Below are 26,260 nucleotides of genomic sequence, written 5' to 3'. Positions count from 1 at the left end.
CTCATTTTCTGGAGTATTTTTGCCAAAGTCTCCAACTTTTATTGACCATGATTGATTTATAATGTCAGTAAGAGGATGAAACATTCAACGGGGTGAATATGTTTTATAGGTACTGTATATGCTTAATTTGCAGTTTTTAGTTTCTTAGTTGGCTTGGAGAATGAAAACACAATGATCATTCTCATTCTCATTCACAACACTGAAAAGTTGAGGGTTGATAAGTAGCACACTTAAATGTGGATGTATGTGTAGCTCTCTACCTGCATGGTCCGCCTCTTGGTAAGGGTGATCACAAAGTTCTTCCACTCCCAGTGCTGCTCCACCACATGGGCAAAGATGACATGCCCATTGCCACAGGCACCTGACAACTGGGTGCCATCTGCAGACCAGGCCAAGCTGAACACGCTGCCTGTATTGGGCTTCTCTAACGCATAAGACCACTGGAAGAAGGGGGCAAGAGGAGAGAGACAGAGGAACAAGAACAATATGGTTAATGGCCACAGATATTTATCTACAATCTTAAACAATTACCTGGGAGGGAGCTTAGGAACTAGAAACCATAAGAAGCTTAGAGAAGAGCAGTGGTTAAGGTGTATATCTATGAGTGCATATGTGTGTGTGTGTGTGTGTGTGCACATAATGTAAACTCTGCTAGAGACAGAGGCCCAGTCAATCAGTCACTGAACTGTGATGAACTGTGAGACACTGAAGGAGCGCTCAGCCCTGCCAAATCCAGCACTCGCGCTCGTAAACATACACTCTGCTACGCTCATCTATTACATACACAGAGGGTAGGAGTATGAGGAGGAAAAGTTAGGGTTTATATATTATCCCTCACACTGAAGCCAAAAAACTGATTAGCAAGACCTCCGCTCTTTGTATAAGAAAACTGATTAAAAGAGGTAAAGTCTGAGAGGGAGAAAGAAGGTCTAACACGCACAAAGTAAAGAGTATTCTTCTCCCTTTTGTGTTGTGCTACATCAGCCAGACTCTGCACTGGCTCTGACAGTCAGTTATGGCAAAAGACACCACTGAGAGATATGCAGCCTGTTTCCTGGAGGTATTCCCCCTTTTCCCTATGTAATCCTTTTATTTTTTGTCTGTTTCCAGTACTTTCTCCTTCTCCCACTATTGTCTTTCCACAATCTAGTCCCCAAACGCTTCTGTGGAGTACCACGACAAAAAAACCCATTCTTGTGCTCTGGTTTAAAATGAATCAATTGAGACAGTCTGGATCTTCCAGCAGTTAGAAGATTTCTGATTTTTTATTTTCCAGGACGACTACTCATGAGGCCAGGCTGTAGCTAGGTTGAGAGTCCCATCCAGATATCAGTTATCGTTCTGCGCTGTGCACAACTGGTATCTCTTGACACTTGGCACTCTGTGATCTTCCTCTTACATTTGATTGGCTGATCTGGGTTGAGCTAGAGGTTTTTCATCTGTGACCTTCCACACAAAAGCATTCAAACTGAAAGCTCCTTGAAAGAGAAAAGAGAAAGAGAAAACTGCTAATGTTAGCCTAGCGCTGCCTGCCTGAGATGGAGACACAAGTGTGGTGCAGCAGGCCAAGTGCTGCGGTGGATCTTGGAGAAAAGGCCTCAGTATGTTCGCTGCCTCACACACATGCAGCTGTGGGATGTGAGGTGTGGCGTTATTTCCTCTCTGTTGCCTTTAACAGGGCTGGAGGTAACAGTCAGCAGGCTAAGATTACAGGCCCACTGCTTTGATCTCTTTCCATCTCTTGGTCTGTCTGTCTGCCTCATACACACACCGCTCAAGACCACAACTGGTATAAAAAAATGGGAATAAGAAATTGTGTAACCTGTAGCCTCTTTATATAAGTACAATCATTGTATATAGCAGGTTTTTTTCTCTTTTCTAAACCCAAGACGAGATGCGCCTGCATAAACCAATACAATAATGAGCGCTCTCATCAACATTTTGAGATGACCCACTCCACATTAAAGCACACTAGAGGGAAGGATGGGACAGTGCAGGATAGATAGATCGTGGCTCAAAGATTTAGCTGAATGTATACACCAGACCATAATGAAGCAGGACATAGAATATTGACCCGAAGAGCACTGCTGGATCTATGCTTACCTAATGCCTTTAACACATTGGGCTCTTATTGCTCTCCTGAGATGAACAGACTGTGCGAGCAGAGGAAAAGCAAGAACACTGCTCTTTTCCAGAGCAGTACCCAGATGTTAAGATCTCTGCATCTATCTCTGCATGACCTACCTTTGTTGCATTTATTCCCTCTCTCTTTACAAGCCAAAACTAGTGAAGAGAAAAAACGCATCAGGACATTCTTCATTGAAAGAGGACATCATAAAAATGTAAGCCCCACAGGACAATGAGAGAACAACAACACTGCTACCATTCAACAGTTTCTAAATTATTTGATGGTGGCAATAATGTATGATAAGATAAAACACAATCCCTGTATTGTGAGATCTATAAAGAAATGTGTTTTTTTATTAAAATGTCTCTGCTACATAGTATCTGACACCATTTGAACAAGTGTATTTCATCATTCTGCAAATGCAAGTTGTTGTTTTGTTTTGTTTTTTTCCCCACAAAAAAAGCCAGATATGAGATGCGAGGCTGGTGAACAGATGTAGTGGGGCTGAGGAGAGATCATTATGAGTATAGGAGTCATGGTAAACCAGAATTAGTCAGTGGCAGTAAATTGTAGCCAAGTGATTCTACTAGACAAGACTGGTAGGAGATTCAAGGTTTGTGCAGAGAGAGAAATGATACAGAAGCAATGATAAGCAAACCCAGAGACTGTATAAAAGGTCAAAATGAAGATTTTAGGTGGGGAAAGGGGAATGTGGAAGGTTGGGCTGGTTCAAATCCTCTCTTTGGTCAGTGAACCACTTGTGTCCATAATGGGTGGCTTTGTGGCCAGAGAGAAGGTGGCAGACATGACGTCTAGCACTCAGATGAAGACGGGGGGAAAGAGGGGGAGACCCATCAAATATTCAATGAGTTTATATAGACAGACTACATACATAAAACAATAATGCATAATTGCACTTCTAAGTCTATGTACAAACTGTGATAGAGACAAAAACATACACGCCCACATGCGTACTTGTATCATGGCAAAAGGCCAAGGCTTGTGATGATCAATTTGAGCACCAAGCAAAACACACACACGTGTCCTGTGTGTGCTGACATGTACTGTGCATTAATGTGACTCAGACACACAGACATGTTAGTTACATTTAGGTGACTCTGGGATGCCTGGGATTGCAGTGCACACTGCGCTGTAGGTAGGCTTACACAGACATATTGACAGTTCTGCACAGAACTGCACATTTGCACACACAGCATGCATGCACTGAAAAATTGCAGCTCATTTACGAACACACAGCCTTTTTAGAACCTCCTAAGGAGTGTTCTTGCCCTGTACCTCCTCCTTACTGTGTGCATTTCTTGACATATGTTTACCATTAAGGCTGGCAGGTGTTGTGGACCTGCCCCTTCTCTCTATTGTTGCCCTGCTGTCATAGTTAACATAGGGAGACATGTAAAAAGGCCATGTTAAAAAAAGTTTTAAGGCAAGGACATTTTTATTCTGAGAAACCCTATGATTATAAACCTTTGATTGGTTGTTTCTTGCTATTTCTATAATTGCTGCACAATTAAAGTGATACTCACCCATACACTGTACTTACTATAGCTGCTGAAATCGTAAGGTATTGTCCATTTCACAGAATTGCAGTTGTATTCAGGTTGAACTATGGTAGTTATCATGCATCCACTAGTGACAATTTTTCAGTGCAGAAAAAAAAAACACTTGTTGAGCTGTTTCCATTTGTTATAAGCAACTTATAGCAAAAATTATATTGGTAAGTTTGGAGTTATCAGTATGAATGCATATACATGATTTAAAATATAGTCAGATCAAATATGAACAATCTAAATGGTAACATACAAAACAAACACAGAATTCCAATCAATTAAACAAGATTAGAAGTGGGAGTTACAGCAACACAGATTTATGAAAAAACAAATACAAATATTTTGACTATTACCTGAGCATGTTCACACATTTAAATCACACTTTACAAAAAAGAGATCTCAGAAGAACTACAATCAAGAGCTGCTCCTTTATACAAAAGCTGGGAGTTACATATTCATGAGTCTAGAGTTAGACGTTCTGATGATTAAATATTGACTATTCTGCCTAGAAGTATGCACCAAACTAAGGTGACTCAAAAGACACAACGCAAAATGCTTAGTGAGGTAAAGACTAAACACGTATCTCAGTTAAAGGGTTTACCATACACAAATCAGGGTGCATGGTATCCTAAAATATGGCTGAAATGAGGCATTCTGTGAGGAAAGATTATCCAAACTTTCTCCATCACATTGTGTAGGTCTGATCCTCGGGCACAGGAAGCTACAAGAACTGGGTTTTTAGGTACCAACACATGGTATGTACTTTGTTTTCCCACTGTGCAAATAGAAGCTGCATATTTAAAAATATTTCATGAGTAATTGCGATATCCTGCAAATGTGGCTAGATAGCAAAAATGTGCATCATGCTAAAAGGAGTGGTTTGAAGTTTGACATATTGTTATTTTCTACTATGGACTATTAGAACCATTGTAACTTATACGAAGACCAAAGTCTATATGTGATTTCCTTCTTATATGTCACCTTTAAAGCCTATAGGTTGAGAATTTTCAGTACACAGAACGAGAATTTTTTTTAGGGAGCATAACTTCACCTCTATTAATAAAATACTGTGTTAACAACTGACAAAAACAACACAGAGACAAAAAGCTATGAAGATATGAAGAAAACAAAAACTGAAAAAAAAAATGAAAAAAAGCACACAAGTTAGGTGGGAAGCAGTGAAAAAACTAGAAACAAAGGCAATGAAGAAAATTAAAGTGTGTATCTGTGCCGGTTTAACCCTTCCCCCTCTCTCTACAGTATCTGCACTACCTGAAATAGTGCTCTGGTCTTCACGGCAGAGGTTGAAGTGAGTGGGGGTGGTGCTAAGGCCAGGGAAAGGGTTAATGACACATGTCTGGACTAATGGCTCCCAGTGGAGCTATCTGCTGATTCAGCCCCATTACTTCACAAGCATTAAATATGTCTCCCCTGACCGCTCTCTGCTTTTCCCCAGTCCTAATGCAAGTCAACAACATGCTAATCAGAAGGGGGGCATGAGATTTTCAGACTTTCAGTGCTTTTCTAGCCCTTCATCTCTGACACTCCTGTCACACTTAAGCAAGCACCTACAAAAGACTTGTGACCGCCATTAGTGTTAATGGGTCAACTGGAGTCCGCGGCCCTGCTAGAAATATGCATTTCATGCAGGTACAACACTGCTGAGCCTTGGTATAAAACTATGAGTTCAGTAAACTTGAATATGGTTAACCTGTTATATGAAGTTACATGTTTTTGATTTAAGCTGACAGAAAAGACTGAACTATACTATATTGTAACTTCTGCCATTGGAATCTGCAGTGTAAACTCAACATTATGTGACTTATTTATAATTACAGTATTTTCCTCTGACATCAATGTGGCATAAATGGTCTAAGGTGTATTTTACTTTTATGATATTTCGACTCTATAATCACTGCAACAAAAATTTTCTCAACAAGACACAAAATTTTTTTCTTATTTGTGATTGCAAAGTGAAAGATGGTTGTTCATACTAAAGCCACGCATATACTTTATACTAACATATGTGAATGCAGCAGTCCAATTATGTGCATATTTTGTGTTTTTCTGCAGGGCTAAGTGAAAGGTATGTCCACTAGAGGACAGGTTGAGGTCCAAATATCTTCCTTGTCATGTTCCACTTTTGCACAATGTAAACGGAAACCATATCTACGCTCAAGGCACTTATGATTTGTTTGATGTTAAGATCATGGGAGCTGCGGCATTGTAGATAGTATGTAAGCTAGACAAGCTCTATGAGTTTCTCTTTAATGCTTGTGGCCATTGTTGTGTGCATCCAAAACTGCTGCTGAATTTACTTTCTACCCCTCAGTTATGTGCATTTCACACACACGCAATGTCAATTTCTCATGCTTCCAAGGAATGCATGATATGCCAGGTAGCTATTATGTGTACGCATAGTTGAACACTGTCACCACAGTTGGGATGATGTCATCTGATCGTACTACAGAGTTTGGAGTTTTGGTGGACCTGTTTCTCCAGAATACATCATCTGGAAGAATTTTATTGCTAGAAATAAAGACATATTCTTATATAGGGAAGGCAGAAAGAAGACATTTTACTCAATTCATATTCATGTAGTACCAAAACTAGAACCATAAGAAGCAAGTTGAAAATCAATGACGTCATCCTTTAAATGCAAGTACAGTGTCAACTTAAATGCATCCACTGTCAAATAAAGTTCCCTATATAGCTCCATATATTCTGGAAAATTTGGAAACTTTTACATGTTGTAATATATTTGCAGAGGGGGACTGCAGTACTTGACTTCATAGAATGGTCAACCATCAACTCTAAAATGAGGGGGTCTGTAAAACACTGTCTACACTTTGTACACCGGTGAAAGGAAGATTACCTTTGATAATTTACCTTAGCTGTTAGTCACTCTGCTAGCAGGCTAGTGGGAGCTAGTGGGAGCCAATCTAGTCCAGGGTTAATAGTCTTACATAAATCAGAACAGATGGCAGACTCTCTGCAAAGCCAGCTGGCTTCAGTTTGCCTGTGTGTCTGTGTGCAGGACAGGACCTGGCAGTGCAGGTACAGAGTGTAACTCCCTGCACATAATAAACACAGCACACATGTCTAAGTGTAATGGACAATAGACATACACAGTCAAGTAACTAGCTATAACCTGACACAGGGTGTGCATTTATGAAAATACTGACACAAATCTACTTTTCAAGACAAAATCCACTCCTAAATCTATTATGTAAGCTTATGTTAGCTTGTTTTTTTTTTGTTGTTGTTGTTTTGTACCTCACTTTGGGCAGGAGTGACTAAAGCTACATGTAAATGTAAATAAAAAAGTGTTCCAGAGTGAAAAAAATAGAGCAAATTGTTTTGCGAAAAGAAGGAGGTGTTTTGGATAAGGCTTCATCAATCTCTCAACAGATTAACAGGCCTTGTAAATGCCTGTTTGCAGTGACCTCTCCATGGGGGAAGGGTTGGTAACTATTAGGATAAGGACAAGCTGTGCCTATGAGCAGGACTGGTCAGCAACACACTTTTTCAAGAGATGATGCTGTTATATTAAACCAAACTACTTGTACATTACCTGTTATGTTTCTCAATTAATAACTACCAATGTCATTCACTCTGTATCTGATGTCCTACAATTATATATATATATATATATATATATATATATATATATATATATATATATATATATATATATATATATATATATATCAGAATTCAATGTGTTTATGCAACAATGCTACCACTCAGTATTTTTAATTGATGTATGTGCACACAAACATCAATAAAAATGTGTACCCGAGGATAAATCATTTTTCATGGAGGACTGCTAAGCTAAATGATCAAGATGCTCTTTGAGAGGAAAATGAGGAGCATCTAATGTGCTGTGCTTTATAATACAGCTTAACCCCCTGTATCACATTACCTACTATCAAACCAAATGAGGACTCAAGGCCATAAAAAAGCTGCTTTCAAATGTTCCATGGCACCGCATAGTCTAAGCTTCTATGATCACACTGAGATTAACACACACACACACACACACACAAACACACACACACACACACACACACACACACACACACACACACACACACACACACACACACACACACAAATCAACACAGTCAACACTCACAAATCACCTGGTGGGAGGTGCTATCCCACCTAGATACAATGCTAAAATCTAAATGCAACCATGCACAAAACATGTCCTGTACTGTATATGTCTGACATATAACTTCAAACTTGAATTTTTAACTTTAACACACAGACTCCAGTCAGTCTATAATGAAATGAGCCAAAAGTACTCTTTTAAAGAACTGTCAGGCGACAGTCACGTGACAGAATTTAACAATTTTTAACCAATACCTGTACCATTTGTTAAAGTTAGTTTTTTTAAATTCAAACACAGTCAGTTGTTCACTTCAACAATAACATCCGTGCACAACACCATACACTTCTCTGTACTATCCATGTTTTTAATCTGTATTAAGTCATCATTCATATTCATATAGCCCAGTGTCACAAATAACAAACTTGTCTAAAAGGGGTTTACAAATTGTGCAGCAGATGAAACCCTTTATTCTCAGACCTTTGATAGGGGATCAGTCTTCTCCTCCCTCACTTGCCTTGTACCTATATCAAAGCTAGAAAAAAATATATCTTTTTCCATGTACATTTCAAACTATTAAAGTGCACAGTATTTGCTAAGTAAACTTGCAAGCACTTACAGTATTTTCTCTGTCTGCTCCACAATAAACCATGTGCATTCCCTGACTCTGCAACAACACACAATAACTATAGCTGTCGTATAAGCCCATTTCTAAACATAGGCCAGTGAAGAGAGCTCTGCAAATCTCTGTATTGAAATACCCACTTGGCTCAGTTAAAAGATACAGAGGCTGGGCTTGGGGCGAGGGTAGAGCGGCACAAGTTGGAGCTTTGGCAGTCCAAGGGGAAACAGAGAGAGGGGTGGGTTTGTGAGGGGGGAGCAAGGCAAACTAGAAGATAGAAGGGGTAGGGAGGGGGAAGAGAGAAAGAGAGAGAGAGAGAAAGAGAGAAAGAGAGAAAGAGAGAGAGAGAAGGGGGGGAGAAGAAAGAGGGAGAGAGAGAAAGAGAGAGAGAGAGAGAGAGTAATGATCTACACATGGTTTCATGCTGAAGCCTCAACATAGTAACCACAGACACATGCTGGAGCCTCCTGGGACTCATCAGCAGGACACAGCTGTGAGCTGGACAGCAGAATTCTATTAGCACCAACTATGCAGACGTGCACTTACAAACACACACGCTCGCGCACACACACACGTATATGGGTATTTGTCTTTTGGTATCCTACAAATGTTACAACAAATACTGTAAGTTACCTTCCAACAGACCAACAGCATCACTGATAACTGGGCTACAATATGCTGAACCTTCTACTTCGTTAAAACATCTACACACAGGTTGAAAGGTCAAGACATTGTGCTTTTTGGGAGGAGGAATAAACAGTTTGTTTTGCAAAAGCATTGACCAATCCCCCTCTAAACTGTTCTTCAATGGGTGATGTAGCACCTGTTGAGTTTAATATTTGCACTTTTAACTTCACATTTAACTGTATTAAACTTAAACAAATGTGGGTGTCCACACAGCAATACAAACATACACATTAAGCTAAGTGCAAACATATACACATGGTAAGACAATTATTCCTCCAACATGGCATGCCCATACAACAAATTATTCTAAATCAAATAGCTGGTCAATAAACTAATCAATGTCAAGGTGTAGCACCATATTGATCTATTTGGAAGGCAGCAGAAGGGGTGGAAACCTGGGGAGCAGCCAAAATGAAACCCTTTCAAATCATCCTTTTCTGGACCTTGGTGCATTGCCTCCAGCCCAGCCCTCATCCTCAGTAACAGCTCTTAATGAACTCTGGTTTGGCAGTGAAGCCTGAAGTGATACCCCAGTTCCAAGCATGCTCTGCTTTTGCTTATTTGTGTGTGCAGCTGAAGCCCTTTATTTGCTCCCTGCCTCTGTCACCCAGTATCATTCTCACTTCTTATATCATTTTGTCCCTCTTTCCTCTCATTTTATTTCTTTCTCTTTGTGAGTGTGACATGTTTGTCTAGCTAGTGGAGGTAGTGATTTAGTGCTGCTAAGAATGATGACTCTGCCAGAGGGGCTGGCAGGGCACTGTCTCACTGTCATAGGCTTCTTACTCCTGTCGTTGGGGGAGGAAGGGATGGAGGGGTGGAGAAGTAAAGAAAAAAGAGAATGGGACAAGAGCAGACGAGAGCGAGAGAGAGAGAGACTTGAGGGAAAGAGAAACCACCGTCTTTTATGGAGACCAATCCTCCAAGCCTCACTGCCTAGGCCAACTTTACAGGATATATTGGACAGTTCCACACTACCCTGCCCCCCACCCATCCAACTGCTCTCTTTTCTCCAGCTCTTTTTCATGCTCCCCTCCTTTTTGGTTTCCAACAAGGCAAGCCTTTAGCCGAACTCTAGAGAGGTGTAAAAGTAATACCATGTCAACAAGTGCCTTTCACTCTTACAAATTTTACACGCACAGGCACCACTTCACATACACACAATTGAACTCGTGCAAAAAATACTGGGGTCAATCATCAGCAAGAAGGACATTAGTATACACTGTTCCAAAGCATGTGCCAAAATTAGTTTAGCAACACAGAAAACCAAAGTCTGTTTGGCACAAAGGACCTAATATACAAACGAGAAACCATTAACCTCAAATTCTGGTAGGGACATGAGCTCTCTGGGATGACAGTATAAGTCTACATGTAAGTACTGCATCTTCCAGTCTGGAGGCCGTGTTCAAACACTCTAAAGTGGGTTTCAATGGGTCTGACAGTCACATCAAAATGTTTAAAAAATAATCTATAAAATTAATCTTATGAAAACAAGAGAGAAGACGGTGGAGGAAGAGAGCACTGAAGGGTGAGATACAGTCTGACTGCTTTTTTCAGAAGTTTTTTTTATTGACTGTGAGAGAACAGAAAGGAAAAGTGCGTAGAGCAAGAAATGGCATGCAAAAGCACAGATTTGTAAGGGGAGGGAACTAAGGAGAGACAGGGGGGGGGGGGGGCAGAAACAGAGTGAGAGAGACAAGTAGCCCTGCCCAGTTGCCTAGGGAGAAAACTGCTCTGCTGCTGACTCAGGACTCTCTTTGTTTGACAATGCTCCCTCACTCTTGCTCTCTCTCTCTCTGACACGCTCTCAAAGTTCGTTGTTGTTTTTATTACTCACCATCTTTTCTAATGTGCAGATGCTATATCTTTGTCAGATTTACACAAATAATTTCACTTTGACTTACTTTTCATCTTTTCTACCTCCTCTCTTGTTTTTCTATTCTCTTATCTTCTGTGTAAGGGTGTTTGTGTCTCCCATTTAATCTGCCTTTGCCTTTTTTACTGTGACATCTGAACAATACCTTACAAAACATCCCCTTCTGATTTGATGAAAACAGATAAAGGCCTGAAGTCTAATAAATCTACAGTGGTTTCTTTTGCCTTTTCATGCTCCACTAACAGTGGTTCACGATCAGGACCAGAACTTTCATTCTTTTCCAGCAGCAGCAATTTCCAGATGTTGGCTGGCCAGTGGTTGGCAGCAAATCTTCGGCACACGCTCAGGTATATGCTCCCCGATATAGACAAGTAAAACTGTAATTGGGACTAACTGAAAAGACAGGGAAACCTGAAGTTTGGCAGTGAAGAAGAAGCTGACTACTTAGAGCAAGAGAGCTAAGAAAATAAAAAATAAGAACAAAAGCAGACTGGCAGTCTAACAGACAGTCAAGAGCAAGAGACTCTCTGGGAGAAAATAATGGTTGGCAGCTATAAGGATGGCAGACAAAGATCCTATGGAGAATGAGACTGCACATTAAATAGGCAAGGGAAGCAAAAGAAACTGAGAAAGACAGGGCAAATGGGGATTCCAGCTGGATATGGACCCATTCCCAGAGTGGCAATGCTGAGCAAGGCTCACAAAGACCCTAAAGGTACCCCTCCACCCCACTCCTGGACTTGTCCAGAAAAATGGGAGTTAAGGATGTTCTTGGGGAAGGCAGGAGGGAAATGGAGCCAAGAGGGGGAGCACTGATAAAGCGTGAGGCAGTCTAACACACCCTGACACAGGGAGAAGGGGGGTATGAGGAGCACAAAGAGGAAGGATAGGAAGGGAGCTACACTAGGCAAATTCACTCTTTGAAAAGGAAAAAGTTGGTGTACCTCACAGACAAAGAGGCAGTTAGGAGGAAAATTATGTATCTTAATCTCCCACTCCCAAGTTCATCCACAATTGCTGGTACACCTATACAATGGTAGAAAAAAAATCTAGGATGACATCTGGACAGATATGGAACAAAGCAGTTTGTTCCACAGTTAGTAGAGGCTAGCATAAAAAAAAAAAATCACAGCTATAGATAAATACTGACTGACATGATTGAGGGCCATTTGGCCATTGCATGAAATAACAGGCAGTATCTACAAGTAGATACCAGTGGTTTTTACACTTTTACAAACCATACTCTTGAAAACAACAGTGCTCTTATGAGCTATAACTTTGATACATGATTTATAACTATGCATCTCCCAAAACTTTGTGAGGGTGACAGCTGTTACCATACAGTGGAAGGAAAAACTGCAAGCATGTGCACCCCTAGGAAGGAGAAATTTTAGTTATTACACATGACAAGGATGTCAGCAAGAAATAGGGCTCAGCCCAAGGCTAACATTAAAACCATCTGATGATCCTAACTAGGCTGCCTGTGGTTAAGTATAACCTACAAATGAGGGAGTAGAAAGAAGAAGGGCAGAAAGAGGAGGAGAATAGCAGAGATGTACACAGGCTTATCTGGCTGCACGAAGGAAAAAAAAACAGGCTGCACATTTATTTGAATGAGGGCAGTCTGGCACATGCAGAGTCATCCAGCAAAAAAAAAAAAAAAAAAACTAAAGCAAGGTGGAAGAAATCTGGCCTTGAAGCTGCTGTGCTTATGTGCCCCTAAATAAAACACTCTCAAATGTCTGTCAGCTCTTGGGACAATTTTATGCAATTTGTGTCCTGTAACAAAAGCAGAATTGTCTCTTCAGGTATCAATAAGGTTTCTGAGGCACTAAAGTTACACAAATGACACGATTTCTCATCCAGTCCTTCAAAGTCTATAAGGAAGGGAAAAAATGAAATTTGAAAACTGAAGCGATGCAGCTATTAAGTTTATATATGTGAGCATGAGTGTATAGTGGGGAGAGAAAAAACAAATGCAGGCAAGAGAAGGGAGGGAAAATGAAGGGGGGCAGGGGGTGGAGAGAAAAAAAGCGAGAGGGTGCTCGCCTGGCACAATGAGTCCTACTTGTTAGCCAGTGACAGTGTCAGGGATCGTGACAGGGTCCAGACGCTAGACACCAGCTGCAGCGGCTTGTAAATAGACTGCTGTCTCGCAAGCACATTTGCACGGCAATGGTTGCACACACACGCACACACACAGACATGTGGGCACATGTATATACTATGGCAGGCACACAGACAGACACTGACTTATTGTCTCTCCCAAATCTTGTAAAAGGGACAGTGAACCTCTTTGTGTCTTGTGTCCTGTTAAAGCCCCTGTGAGGAGAAAACATACTTCACACACAACTCCAAGCTCAAAAAGATTTCAACATAATCAATAATAAAATAATAAAATATACATTAATAATGTCATACATTTATTTAATAGTCAATACATGTTGGGGCTTCATGGAAAAACTAAATCTTTCCCAGTACCTTTTTCCCTCGATGTAAACTTTGTGTGTGCATGAGTGTGCGTTCCCCCTCCCTCCATGGTGATAATGGGGGGGGGGGGGGTAACACACTACATGTGTGCCCTGTGGTGCATGGAGGGAGAAATACGCGGAGGAGAAAAAGAACGAGAGCAGGAGAGAGTTGCGCGTTTCAGGCTGAGAGGAGAGCCGAGCTGGACAGGAGGTGAAGGGGTTAAATGCGCGTGACTGATCCTGCTGAGCCAGCAGCAATACGTTAAAGTGCAAGGTTTCATTGTAGCAGATACAGAATGAAACTCCTTCCCATTAGTCACGCTAGTAACTGAAAAGACTCTTTGCGCTGCTTAACCCTTACTGCACCGCAAACAAACCACAGCTGCAACACAGGTAAAGCCCATCTAATTGGTTAGCGGCTTCAATGTTTGTGTCTAAACTCACATGTTCAGTGACAGTGCAGTAATTATAGTGTGTTAATGTTACTTTCTTGAGTTTGATACATGAGAGCAGGGTATGTCTGAATACACATACACATAGAGAGCAACTCAGATGGAGTGACCTTTGAGGGGGATTTTCTTTTTTCAACTCTTTTCTTTTTCTCTGTCCCCCCCTTCTTGAGCAAGCCTCCCACGCCATGCTACAGTACACACTGTCTCTGAGGGGCTTAGGGAGGAGAAGGCAAAGAATACCCTTCCCCTAGTTAGAGCAGGGCAGAACCATAATCATCATAATTATCATCATCATCACACTGCTTTAACCGAGACACACCACAGCAAAGTAAGTGGTGCAGTGACGAAACAATGGAACAAACCAACCACGTAAACAAACCCATAATGGGAGGACGTAAGGTGAATCGGGTCATTACAAAAAGTAAAGGAGCAAGTTGTACTCAGTTCTCTCTGTTGTAGTTTTAATAGCAGAATAACTTTTATTTTTGTTTACACAGAGAAAATGAATACAAGTTGGCTTGCTCACAGCTATAGTGGAAATATTCCCCAAAATCTGCTGAAATCCCTGGTTTAGAAAACCAAGCATAGCAGTAAAGGATAAGGGATTTCCCCAGTCTTCCATGGGATGTTCATAGTCTACACATTACAATAATGTAACCTCTGCAGAACACACACAAACAGACACCTTACCCCTCTGGAGAAGACATATGTATTGCCTCAGACCTTTCTCTAGCCCATTTGTTTTAGTGCTCCAGAAAAAAGCCATTTGATCCTAATTAAATCAAAATGGAGCATGAAATGCTTGGTGATCAGCGCACACGCGCGCCCCGCACACACACACAAACACACACACACCAGCTTGGCGTGTTTGTTTTCATTACAACATGTCTGATACAGCAATACACTGACATGTCCACATAAACTCCGAGAAGCCCTAAACAATCCACGCGGGCAGAGCAAGGAACTAGTAATATTGTTGCTGGCCAAATGTTCAGCAATAATAAAACAACAATTACCATTCACCATTCTCTCATTTCCCCTCTCATTACAACTGCAGTTACAATTAACAGCAGGTAACAAGAACACATGGCATACAGCCTAATCAGATTTACAGAGACAAGCAATGTATAGAAAGTATAAGGCGTGTTGTAAGCTACACAATATAAACCATACAGCATCAGAGAAGCTGAGAGTGTACCACAGACACTGTATATTTCAGGTACTTGATACAAAAGTTGTATTGCTAGCAGAGAATAAACAAGTAAAATATACAAAACAAAAGTTCACAATACGTGGCCTCCATGTTTTACAGTTGCATAGTTCTGCAAAGGTTGTCAGCAACAGCTGCTTACAGCAGAGGTCAAGGAGTGCTGATACAACACGCTGCACAAGTGTATTTTGTCTGCAATGGTCCACCTTACCAAGCTCTTAAAAAACGATTAAGATAAGAGATTTGTTTAGGAGTGCATGCATAATTTTGTTTTAGTGCTTCTTCAGTAACTAGTAGTAGTAAGTGAAACTAGTAACTCACAGCTACAATACCAGTTACTGGAGCAAGAGCAAATCCAACACATGTACAGTGACAAACTATATGTAACCACATAAGATAAGAAAAATTGAATAATGGAATACAAAATGTGGAAGGTTAGTTGTGACTGAATAAAAAGCTCACATTGCAAGTTACGCACAGTTACCTGCACTGTAGAGCTAACAGTAACATTCAGCTCCAGACTCCACTTTGTCACTACAATCTCCAGCTGCTATAGCAAACGTCACAGTAACAATATATACAGTATTTGCAAACTACCAAGTTGACTGAATGTCCAAAATTCCCCTTTTCAAAATCTTCTCTTCAGTTGTTATGTAGGCTGTTGTTGGAAATGGCAGAGTTTTCCACACACTGAACTGACAGCATGAGGAACGTGAGGGTAATTTGACAAAAAGTGCAAGAAATTACAGTATAATCAAGGACAAGACCTTCAAGAACTACCTCCAACATAAAGTAAACTTGTGTTTGCATAATTTCACTGACTTCAACAAGAGAAGAAACACCCATCACTGAAATTACATGATGCAACATTTGATAAAGGGAAAACATCCTCTACTTGCCAGTAGTAGACTATGGTACTCTATGATGATTGCTATCACAGTTTTAACAGTCCTTGCTCATGTGTGACCAAGACTGCACATCCTGCTTACACTAAAGAAAAGTAATATGTGAATCAACAAATTCACAAGATAACATGGCCCAGATATTTAAAATCTTAAAACACCAAAATACTTTTGTTGCCCAATTAAGCTACTGAAAACTGCTGCAAACTGCTGATACAGACTACCTTTACATTCTACTGAGAGAGTTATAGCAAACACACAAGTCATAAAAGGTACTGATGTAGGGTATAAGGGTTTTTCTTACTCCAGTCTTGTCACAGAGTCGCAGGGTGTTGAAGGAGCCCATGGCAAACACCTCTCCATCTGGAGCCCAGGACAAAGAGGTGATTGGGTAGTCATGGAATGATGAGGAATACAGCAGGCGGCCAAAGCTGTCCCACACCTATTGAGGGATGACACGTCTGAAAAGGTAAAAAACAATTCACACACCCCAAAATGTCTGAAATTATTCTACAACACTGCTCACCTTATATTTACAGTCTTCTCCACCAGACAGTATGAGGTCATTGACTGAATTCCAGTCCACCTTCAATACAACCCCATCATGAGCCTTCCACTAGAGAGAAACAATTTTATGTCGACACAACATGATGGTGCTATCTACACATGACTTCTCCCTGTTGCAAGTACAACAAGAGTAGAAATTTGCATTTATTCTTGTCAAACAGTTTTAACTGAGCTTACTTTGTTTATTATGTATTCCCATGTTGTCCCAGCTACATGTTCTACTTTTTGTACCCTATGTGCTCACTCCACCCACCAAATGGAAACGCACATAAATGTATGCACGTTTTGTGTGTATCTGTGTCCTCTTTGACCTCTGTAAGAGGTCAAAGGGGATCTTCTGGGGGTCCTTTACGTGGAAATATTTGTCACACCCCTTTCATTTGGGATAGCTGTGCAAGACATTGACCAACCAGTGTTTAATCTTAGTCAGTGGATGCATGTGTGGTGGTAATAGCTGAGAGAGAGCAAAGGGTTGAGAAGGTACACATTAAACCCTGCAGTGTTTATCTAAGGTCCCAGGTGCTATTCAACTTCAAGAAGAATAATAAACAAATGTATACATGAACAAGAAAAATAGTCACTAGAGTGCAAGGACCTCAGTGCTGCACCCCTCTTTAAAGCAGAAGCACTCAAAGAGATACAGGCCTATTGCAATTTTATTCCTTTTTTGTACACTGCCTGTCCAAAAAAAAGTCACCACCTGGATTTAACTAAGCAAACAGGTAAGAGATGGATGGTTATTTTTAAGCTGGCAACAAGTTATTTAACCCTAACTGATACAGTGAGTAGTTTATTTCTTAAACAACCACGTCTGAAGACACATCCTGTGGTTGTGGAAAAGATGTTAATCTGTTTCAGTAGGGTCTAATTATTGGCATGAATCAAGCAAAGAAAATATCTAAGGAGATTGTTGAAACTACTAAAACTGGGTTAAGAACTGTCCAATGCATTATTAAAAACTGGAAGAATAGTGGGGAACCTTCATTTTCGTGGTACTATGATCTGGGGTTGCTGCAGTTGGTCAGGTCTAGGCTCAGCAGCATTATTTGCCCAAAGAATGAGGTCAGCTGACTACCTGAATATACTGAATGACCAGGTTATTCCATTAATGGATTTTTTCCCCTGATGGCACGGGAATATTCCAAGATTACAATGCCAGGATTAGTCAGGCTTAAATAGTTAAAGAGTGGTTCAGGGAGCATGATTTTCACACATGGAGTCCAGATCCTAACTCCATTGAGAATCTTTGGGATGTGCTAGAGAAGACTTTGTGCAGCAGTCCGACTCTCCAGTCATCAATACAAGATCTTGGCAAAAAAGAAATGCAACTTTGGACAGGAATACATTTTGTGACATTGCAGAAGCTCATTGAAACTATGCCACATTGAATGGATGCTGTAAAAAGCTAAAGGCGGTGTGTTTGACTTTTATTTTGAACAGGCAGTGAATATATATCAGGTTAATAAGTAGGTGGGAAAACAGGTAATAAATATACAGGTAGTAAATCTACCTTACTTATTATACAATAATATTCTTAATATTGAGTATGTCATTAATTCAGTGACCCATTAGGAAGCTAAAATTGAGCCACTGAAGTGAAGGAAATGCCTGTAAACTTAAACCTAGCATCCGTACCTATCCAGGTCCAGTTCGCTTTGATATATTGTATGACACAGTAAATGATAGTCACCTTGACAGCAAAAAGCGAAATGAAAACCTCAGAATAACATATATTGTACAATGAGGTGAAGTCACTTTGAAGGGCAACTTGAATGACCTTTTACAGATCACTCCAGTGCCAGTAGTCACGGATTAAGTTTCTTTCCTCCTCAATACTCAAAACTTAAAAGTACATTTGTTAAGAATTAATTGTATGCACGTTTCGTAGGTGGTACTCTCCTTTTGCCCCCGTTTGTTATGATAATTTAAAGTAATTAATTTCCCCAAGATGTTTTGGGGAAAAAAAATCTCTGTTAATACTGAGTGTGGGCCTTATGACTTAGAGCTATTAAGTGGGAGTCATTTGAGTTACAGTAAAACCTAAGAATATTGTAATGGCATAAAAAGTGTAGTAGCCAATGTAGCCAACAGACTAAAAGTCACAGAGATTAATTAAATGACCAAAAAGTTTTATTTCCACAACCTAATGACTTTTTTTTACTGAGAGAGAAAAAAACACACGACTGTGATTTATGTATTAACAATTTTAGCCAGATTTTAGTTTAGTTCCCAGTAATTAGCAGGGTTGGTTACAAGGTAAGAACTTCAAAACTTGTACCAATATAGCTTTCCCTTTTTTTCTTAAATTAATACACCAAGTTAGTGTACCTGTGTGACTTTGGTGCTGGGTTGCAGAGGCTTGATGACTAGCTGTCTTCTTGATGTGTAGAGGATTCGGTCTGAGTCTGGCCCCCATGCCACAGAATATACAGGAGACCCTGAAAGGTATGCAGAAACACATGTACACAAAAAATGACAATGTAGTATTAATCTCAAGTCAGGAACAATGAATTTGACTTCACCACATGGGGGTTTTTATGTAAATTGATGTGATATTGGAAAGATAGGAAATCTCCTTCTGGTATAAACAATAGCTGGAAAACACAGCAGTGCTAATACCTCCTCTAACAAGCTATCCCATTGCCTCAGAGATCTCACCTATACAACAACACTAAGCTTGTAGGCACACCAGCTGAGAAAACCTGCCTCGAAAACTTTAAGCACGTGTGTGTGTGTGTGTGTGTGCGTGTGTGCATGTGTGTTTGCCCTTACATGCACATGTGTGAGGGAAAATGTGTGTGTATGAGTTGGGTTGTGGCTACAGGCGTGTAGAGAGGAGGGGGCCTGACATTTAACCCCACTCCAGGTGCATGTGGTTTCTCACAAATGCCAGCTGGTCACATGATCTAAATCTGACAAAGGCGATGAGAGGGGTTGAGACAGGTTCCTCCCTGCTCCCTCTCACTTGCTCGCTCACTTCCAACCTCTTCCTTTAGCTCTTTCTCTCTTAAAATGGGTCACTCTACCCAGTGTAGTGTGTGTGTTTGTTTTTATTGAGTTGTAGGCTGTGAAAAGAAGCCACACCTGCAGTGATCTACGTGTCATGTGGAGGATGGTGCATATCTGGCTATTGCTACCACTTCCAGGTGTTCTACAAATCTGTACGTCTGCTGAGCAGCACTCATCGCCAAGTAGCTCAATCTCCGACCAGCTAAAGAAAAATACTTCTATATGCTGGGCCTGGATTTCTGTTCCCCAGCCAGGTTTTCCACAGCACCCGTCATTCAAGAGGAGTGTGCCATCCATTTCCCCAGAAGCCAGCTTTCATCCACCCCAACTTTTTTTCTGTCCCACAACTGAGAAGAAACATTTAATATGTCAAGCAGCACAATGAATCAATTAATAAGTACACTGGCTGTTACGTGAATGTGGATTGAGAAATTTATAATTAGGAGTCTTTTGATCTGTTTCTAATAAATCCCCACTCCTATAAAGCTTTGAAACTTTATGGAGCTTTTAATTGAAAAATAAATAAATAAATCCGTCAATCAACTCTGCATTTGGTTCTACTTTATATAATGCAGCATATTATTACTACAGAATGTAGAATGAGGATCTGAATAGTAAAATTAAGCAAATGTAAGGTGGCAATTTATCTGACATCTGGCACCATGTGTAAGTGTGGACTGGCAAGACCCATCTACAGGTGTGTTTATTCTCCGCTACTGGAAACAGTCCACTGTTAAACAGGGGCCAGATGAGGAGGTGAACACATGTGTCACAGCAATCTGGGAAGTAAAAGACTCTTCTGATATGCACAAATGAAAGCTAAGATCTGTGTACCTCATCTACTTCATTAAGTCTTTCCTTGGTGCTTTGTTTCTCAATATGTCACAAGAGGCACTCTTTAAGCCAGAGGGTCCAAAAGTAATCAGCTCTATGTGTGCATGTGTGAGTACACAAGACAGAGACTCAGAGAGGGTGTAATTGAGGACGGTGTGTTGTGTTGTGTTTACTAAATGGCTGCAGCTGGTTGGTTAGTGATTGGCTTCACTTGGCTCCTACTGCTGGATGGCAGTTGCTATAGCTATGACATTCTTTTATTATATCAGTCCAAAAGTCAGATGTGCTCTGTTCAAACTGTGTGAACCAAAGTCTATATGTGGAGAACATCATGTGTACACACAGTGAGGGCTCAGGTTATTACCACAGTTTGTCCTTATATTTATAGTTGGTTACAAGTCACTTTATTATGATGGATCAGCTGATGAAAATGAGGTGTAATCACCACAGAATTATACAGAAGTTTAATAACATCAAGAACACAATCCTAATTATTTAATTGATAGCATCTCTTTCTCCTGGAAATCATATTCAGCCAAGTGTACAATCATTAGCAAAAGAAGAGGCATTTGCAGAAATTACTTCCATCACTCCCAACTGATGCAGTTTGAAAACTCTTTGAGGTAGCTATTTTCCTAAATCTAAATTATGACTTATATATTTATAATTACCAATTATCTCTTGATAATTAATAATCATCTATTGATAATTAATGAATTAATTTAATGATTGGATCTGCTTCTAGATTAAGTACTGCAAAAAAAAAAAAAAAAAAAAATCAACCATTATTGTTGCAATCACATAATAAAGAGGATGTTAACACTTCTACCACACTACCACAGCAACATGATATCCCATTCAGTGAATTAAAGAAAGGAAAAAGCCTTACCTTGGTTAGCTAATGTTGAGCGTAGCATTCCACTTTTTGACCAAATTTTGATCTGCCCATCTTCTCCAGCTAAGAAAAATCCCAGAAACATAAAAAAGTGATTTTATAGGAGGTTAATTAAATAGTTTCATGTTTGTTCATGAATTGTGTATGTGCCAATCAACCTCACCTGTGATAAGAGCAGTCCCATCATAGTTCCATCTTCCAGCCAAAACAGCCCCCTTGTGTGCCTCAACACTCTTCTCAATGCGCCCTGTCTTGGATACCAGGTGGAACTTGCCTGTGAAAAGATAAAAAAAACTCTATGGAAAGTCCACACTCCAGACCTGGCTTGTTCTTGGTGTTTACAGTCTCTAATTCAGAAACCCTAGTGTCTGCTCTAATTGAATTGTTTCTATGAGGATGTTGTCTTATACACAGAATGCAGACACAATCGTATTATAAGTTTGACTGATACGGGTTACTGCATGAAGAAAATAGATTTTTATGCCAATGCAAAATACAAGTCATGACAAAAACTAAACTTAAAAAACATCATAATCCAGCACAATGAATACAAGTGTACTATCAGTGCCCTAACAAGCAATTAGCAACAAAGCTATATTTTTCCTACCAACTAAATTACAAACTTGTGCCATAAAGTCTGTGAGTAAAACTAAAGGGTTTCCTTTGGCTGAATTAGGGCAATTTTATATTTGCTAGACATGAAGGGTGATCATGCATGGAGACAGTTATTGAAGACACTAGCCTAACATATACTTTGTGGCAGTGTGTATTAAAAAATTCAGAATGTTCTATGTAATTTCTGGTGGCCTAAAACTGCAAATCAGCATGCTGTTGCTCTCTCCCATTTCTAAATTTGGACATCCCAACAAAAGTGGATGTTACTGGTCCAGCAGGTAGTGAATATAACTGTACTGAAGGACTCTTTCCAAAAAAGAAAAAAATAAATAAATACACACACACACATGCACGCACACACACACATTCATGTCCACAGTTTTTATCTTTAAAATATTGGCACCGTTCCCTTAAAGAAAGAAAAACACACAAAGTTCACTGAAATAACTTAAAACGGACAAAAGTAATAATAAACAAAAATGACTAAAACTTAACTCACGAAAACTACATATTGCTTTTGTGTTATGGTTCAAAAGAGGCATTTTTAAAAACAAACTAATAAAACTGGCCTGAACAAAAATTATGGCACCCCTAGAAAAGATGTTAAACTGACCATAGGGACATGTTAAACTAAAGTATGTCCTGTAATTAGCATCATAAGGTGTCTTTAATCAGTCAGTCTGTCTAAAAAAAGGGTGAAAAGTGGGCACTGTGCTGTTTGGTATCATGGTGTGTACCACACTTAACATGGACCACAGACAACTAAAGAGAGAGTTGTCTCAGGAGATTAGAAAAAAAAGATGACAAAAAAAAAAAAAAAAACATGTAAAAGGTAAAGGCTATAAGATCATCTCCAAGTAGCTTGATGTTCCTGTGACTACAGTTGCCTATTCTACTTGGATGTTTAAGGACTGTAGCCAACCTCCCTGGATGTGGCTGCAAGGCGACGAAGATAATATGGCAACCAAAGAGCCCAGAACAACTTCCAAAGACATTAAAGGTGCAATCCAAGTTCAAGGTACATCAGCATCAGATCACGCCAGTCACTATTTGAGCAAAAGTGGACTGAATGAAAGACAACTGAGGAGGACTCCACTGTTGAGAATGCTTATTGACAAACCACAAAACTTCTGTAAACTTTGGACAGATGAGTCAAAACTGTAACTTTTTGGCAGGTCATAGCAGCTCTAATGATGCATACACAAAATGAAACCTTCAAAAAAAGAACACTACATCTACTGTACAACACGGAGGAGGCTCAGTTATGTTCTGGGTCTGCTTTGCTGCATCTGGCACAGGGTCTCTTAAATCTATACAGGGTATAATGAAATCTCAAGACTATCAAGGTGTCCTGGAGCAAAACGTGCTGCACAGTGTGGTCTTTGCCACAGGTCTTCCAACAGGGTAATAACCCAAAGCACAGCTAACAATATCCAAGAATGGCTAAGAACAAATCATTGGACTATTCTGAAGTCCCCATCTATGAGTCCTGATTTAAATGATATTGAACATTTGTGGAAAAAGCAGAAACATGCAGTCTGGAGAAGGCACCCTTTAAACCTGAGACAGCTAGCACAGTTTGTTTGTGAGGAGTCAGCCAAAATACCTGTCTATAGGTGCAAAGGTCTCATTGAGAGTTACAGAAATCGTTTGATTGCAGTGATTGCTTCAAAAGGTAGTGCAACAAAATATTAAGTTGAGGGTGCCATCATTTTTGTACAGGCCAGTTTCATTTTTTTCCCCCAAACTTATGTTGAACCACAACTCAAAAGCAACATACAATTTTTATGAGTTAATTTTTAGTACATTTTTATTTATTATTACTTTTGTCAGTTTCAAGTTATTACAGTGACCTCTGTGGGTTTTTATTTCTTTAATGGAAGGGTGCCAATAATTTCAGCCAAGTCTGTATGTTGCCACACATTGTGTGTGCAATACTTTTGTGTGCTGGTTAATTTGTCACCTGGCAGGTGTTTTATTTTTATGATGTCTTATTGTGACATTATAGTAACACTTTTAACCCTTAACCCTTTTTACTTCTGTGGAATTATTGATTATACAGCTGCATGAAAATAATTGTAACAATATACAATACAATATCACCATAAATATGAAAGCTTTTTCACATAAATGTTTAAAATATGAGCAGTGGAGGCTGAGTAATCACATTATGTTAGTAAAAACCACAATATTAATTTAGAAGGGCCTCTTTCAATAGAATCCTGGCTGTTGGATTGGTTTCTTTTCATAAGCATCTTACAAATGTCCTGCACAGAATCCAGACTTAAAAATGTGTGCCAAATACTTCAATGCACACCAGAGTTAACAAAACTCTGTTGTGGAAAACAACAAGTTATTTCAAGCATTAATCATAGCAATCATGATATGAGTTTAATTGGAACAAAGTAAGAAAAGAGAGAAAAGAGAAAAATGAATCATAACAGAGTTTTCACTACTCCCTGGTCTTCCAGGGAAAATTGCTGCTTCAGTTTGTGGGTGTGTTTATGCAACCCTACACTGCTATTAGTGTTGTGACCACACATTGCCTGCCATAATCGTACATCCATTTTCTGTGTGTTTATATCTAATATAGGCTGAAGAAGAGACATGAGAGGCCATGCACATGCACGTCACACCGGCTCTGTTGCCGACTTTAGTTTTACAGATGCAAAACAAAAATTAAGTTTTAGCAACTTGAATTTTGACTTTATTGACTGTGATACAAAAATGAACTCTGTCCTCAAGTAGTATGGTAAATATTAACTCCTCAGTTTGTGGGTTGCTGCTGGTGCAGTGCATCACTAGCAATTTGCCTCTCAAATTAGTAAATTTTGTTTAATTCTGAATTTGATCTCTGTCAGTGTCTGTGGACTGAATGCGCAACATGTCAACTAAAAGTGAAACACACAACAAAAAACTCACAGACAAAAACACTGTAGCCCAGTGGCCAATATTAGCGAATAAAGGGACTTGCCATCAGTGCTGGTGAGGACAAAGATCTCAGCCTGGGTCTGTTTCTTGCCACCAATGGTTTTGGGGAACCAGTGTAGGTCAATGGGGTAAATGTCCTCTGGCAATCTGACAACCAGACTGGTCTCGCTGGACAGCAGGTTCCACTTAAGGATCTGGTGGTCCTCGCTGCATGAGTATAGTTCATCTGCTGTGGTCCAGCCAACACAACTCACAAGTTCCTTATGTAATCTGTTGTTAAGGAGTCATTAGGCTAACAGGTTCCTGATATGATAAACGTCAATAATACGCTAATGACAAAGATAGTGATTCATATTGTGTCATAATAATATACATATTAGCTCAACAGAACCACAAATATCAGTCTAGACAGCAAGCGTCGTCACAAAAAAGGATATGTTTTGGTTCCTTTAGCAGCGACGTTTTCAATCTCATGGCGGATGTTTGCGCTGTTGATTCCTAAATGAACAAGGAGCTATCAGTGGGGTGAAACTATCTCATTGAAGTCTCTTGTATCACTCTAATATCGATCACACATAATTAAACAAAACAAAACAAAAGACCAAAACCGTGACACCTACTCCCTAAATGAGACGAGAGGGTTCCTGGCATGCTCCGGTAGCTGAGACGGAGAATGAGACAAGCGTCTGCAGTTGCTACGGTACCTGCCACCGTTGCTAACGTCAATCCTCAGATGTCCCCGAGTCTCGCCTGGGACTCGAAAGCTAACGCTAAGTTGGTCTGGGAGGGTAAGACAGGCATCGTCCTGTCGTTTCCGACTCTACTCTTCAGCACTCATAAAAGGATGTGTATCATTTACTCCAGCCAAAGATGCACGATGAGTCAATACGATACAAACCGAGCCCCGCAGTCACATTCAGCACTTTACCGACAACGCAAGGCAAAGATAACTTTGGGTCGCCATTTAATCTGGGTCACAAACAGCTTGAACACACCTCGCGAGAGTTGCAAATCTCGCTTCCTAGACGAACGGAAATTTCGAGTACAAGTGACATTTGTTAAATAAAAATATTTAACACGACTCGTTAAAATACAGCAACTTTAGTCGCCGATGGATGTTTCTAGACGTGTAAACTAGCGTTACTTTGAGAGGAGGGATTTCGTTAGAAACCAAGCAACCGTAGAAACAACATTAGGCGTCGGATCTGTCAGTAATCTTACATCATTTATAACACCGTAATGGATAAATATTGTTACTTTCCGTGTTTGCTCGTCTAAATATTTTTGTCCTATCATTATCGTTTGTTTGGAGCGAGGCGGAGTTGGCCTCGTCCCCTTTTTTGAATTTCGTGTTTTTTTCCCTGCCCTTTGAACGTTCC

At 40.0% G+C, this 26,260-nt stretch overlaps 1 protein-coding gene across 1 annotated transcript in view; it reads right to left on the bottom strand.

Annotated features, from left to right (window-relative positions):
- The window catches only part of ift80 (intraflagellar transport 80 homolog (Chlamydomonas)), a 39,041-nt gene extending 13,151 nt beyond the window's left edge, over window positions 1-25,890 (bottom strand). The window contains exons 1-9 of the mRNA XM_026369349.1: window positions 25,502-25,890; window positions 25,319-25,379; window positions 24,925-25,146; window positions 21,499-21,609; window positions 21,330-21,398; window positions 18,926-19,035; window positions 16,557-16,646; window positions 16,335-16,472; window positions 261-440 (exon numbers count right to left, since the gene is read on the bottom strand). Coding sequence (XP_026225134.1) covers window positions 261-440; window positions 16,335-16,472; window positions 16,557-16,646; window positions 18,926-19,035; window positions 21,330-21,398; window positions 21,499-21,609; window positions 24,925-25,146; window positions 25,319-25,355 — 957 coding nt within the window. The 5' untranslated portion in view covers window positions 25,356-25,379; window positions 25,502-25,890. The remainder of the gene's footprint in view (window positions 1-260; window positions 441-16,334; window positions 16,473-16,556; window positions 16,647-18,925; window positions 19,036-21,329; window positions 21,399-21,498; window positions 21,610-24,924; window positions 25,147-25,318; window positions 25,380-25,501) is intronic.
- Between the last annotated feature and the right edge of the window lie 370 nt (window positions 25,891-26,260).

Source organism: Anabas testudineus, chromosome 13 (assembly GCF_900324465.2).
Source record: "Anabas testudineus chromosome 13, fAnaTes1.2, whole genome shotgun sequence".
Taxonomy (NCBI): domain Eukaryota; kingdom Metazoa; phylum Chordata; class Actinopteri; order Anabantiformes; family Anabantidae; genus Anabas; species Anabas testudineus.
This window is presented reverse-complemented; position numbering and strand designations above follow the sequence as displayed.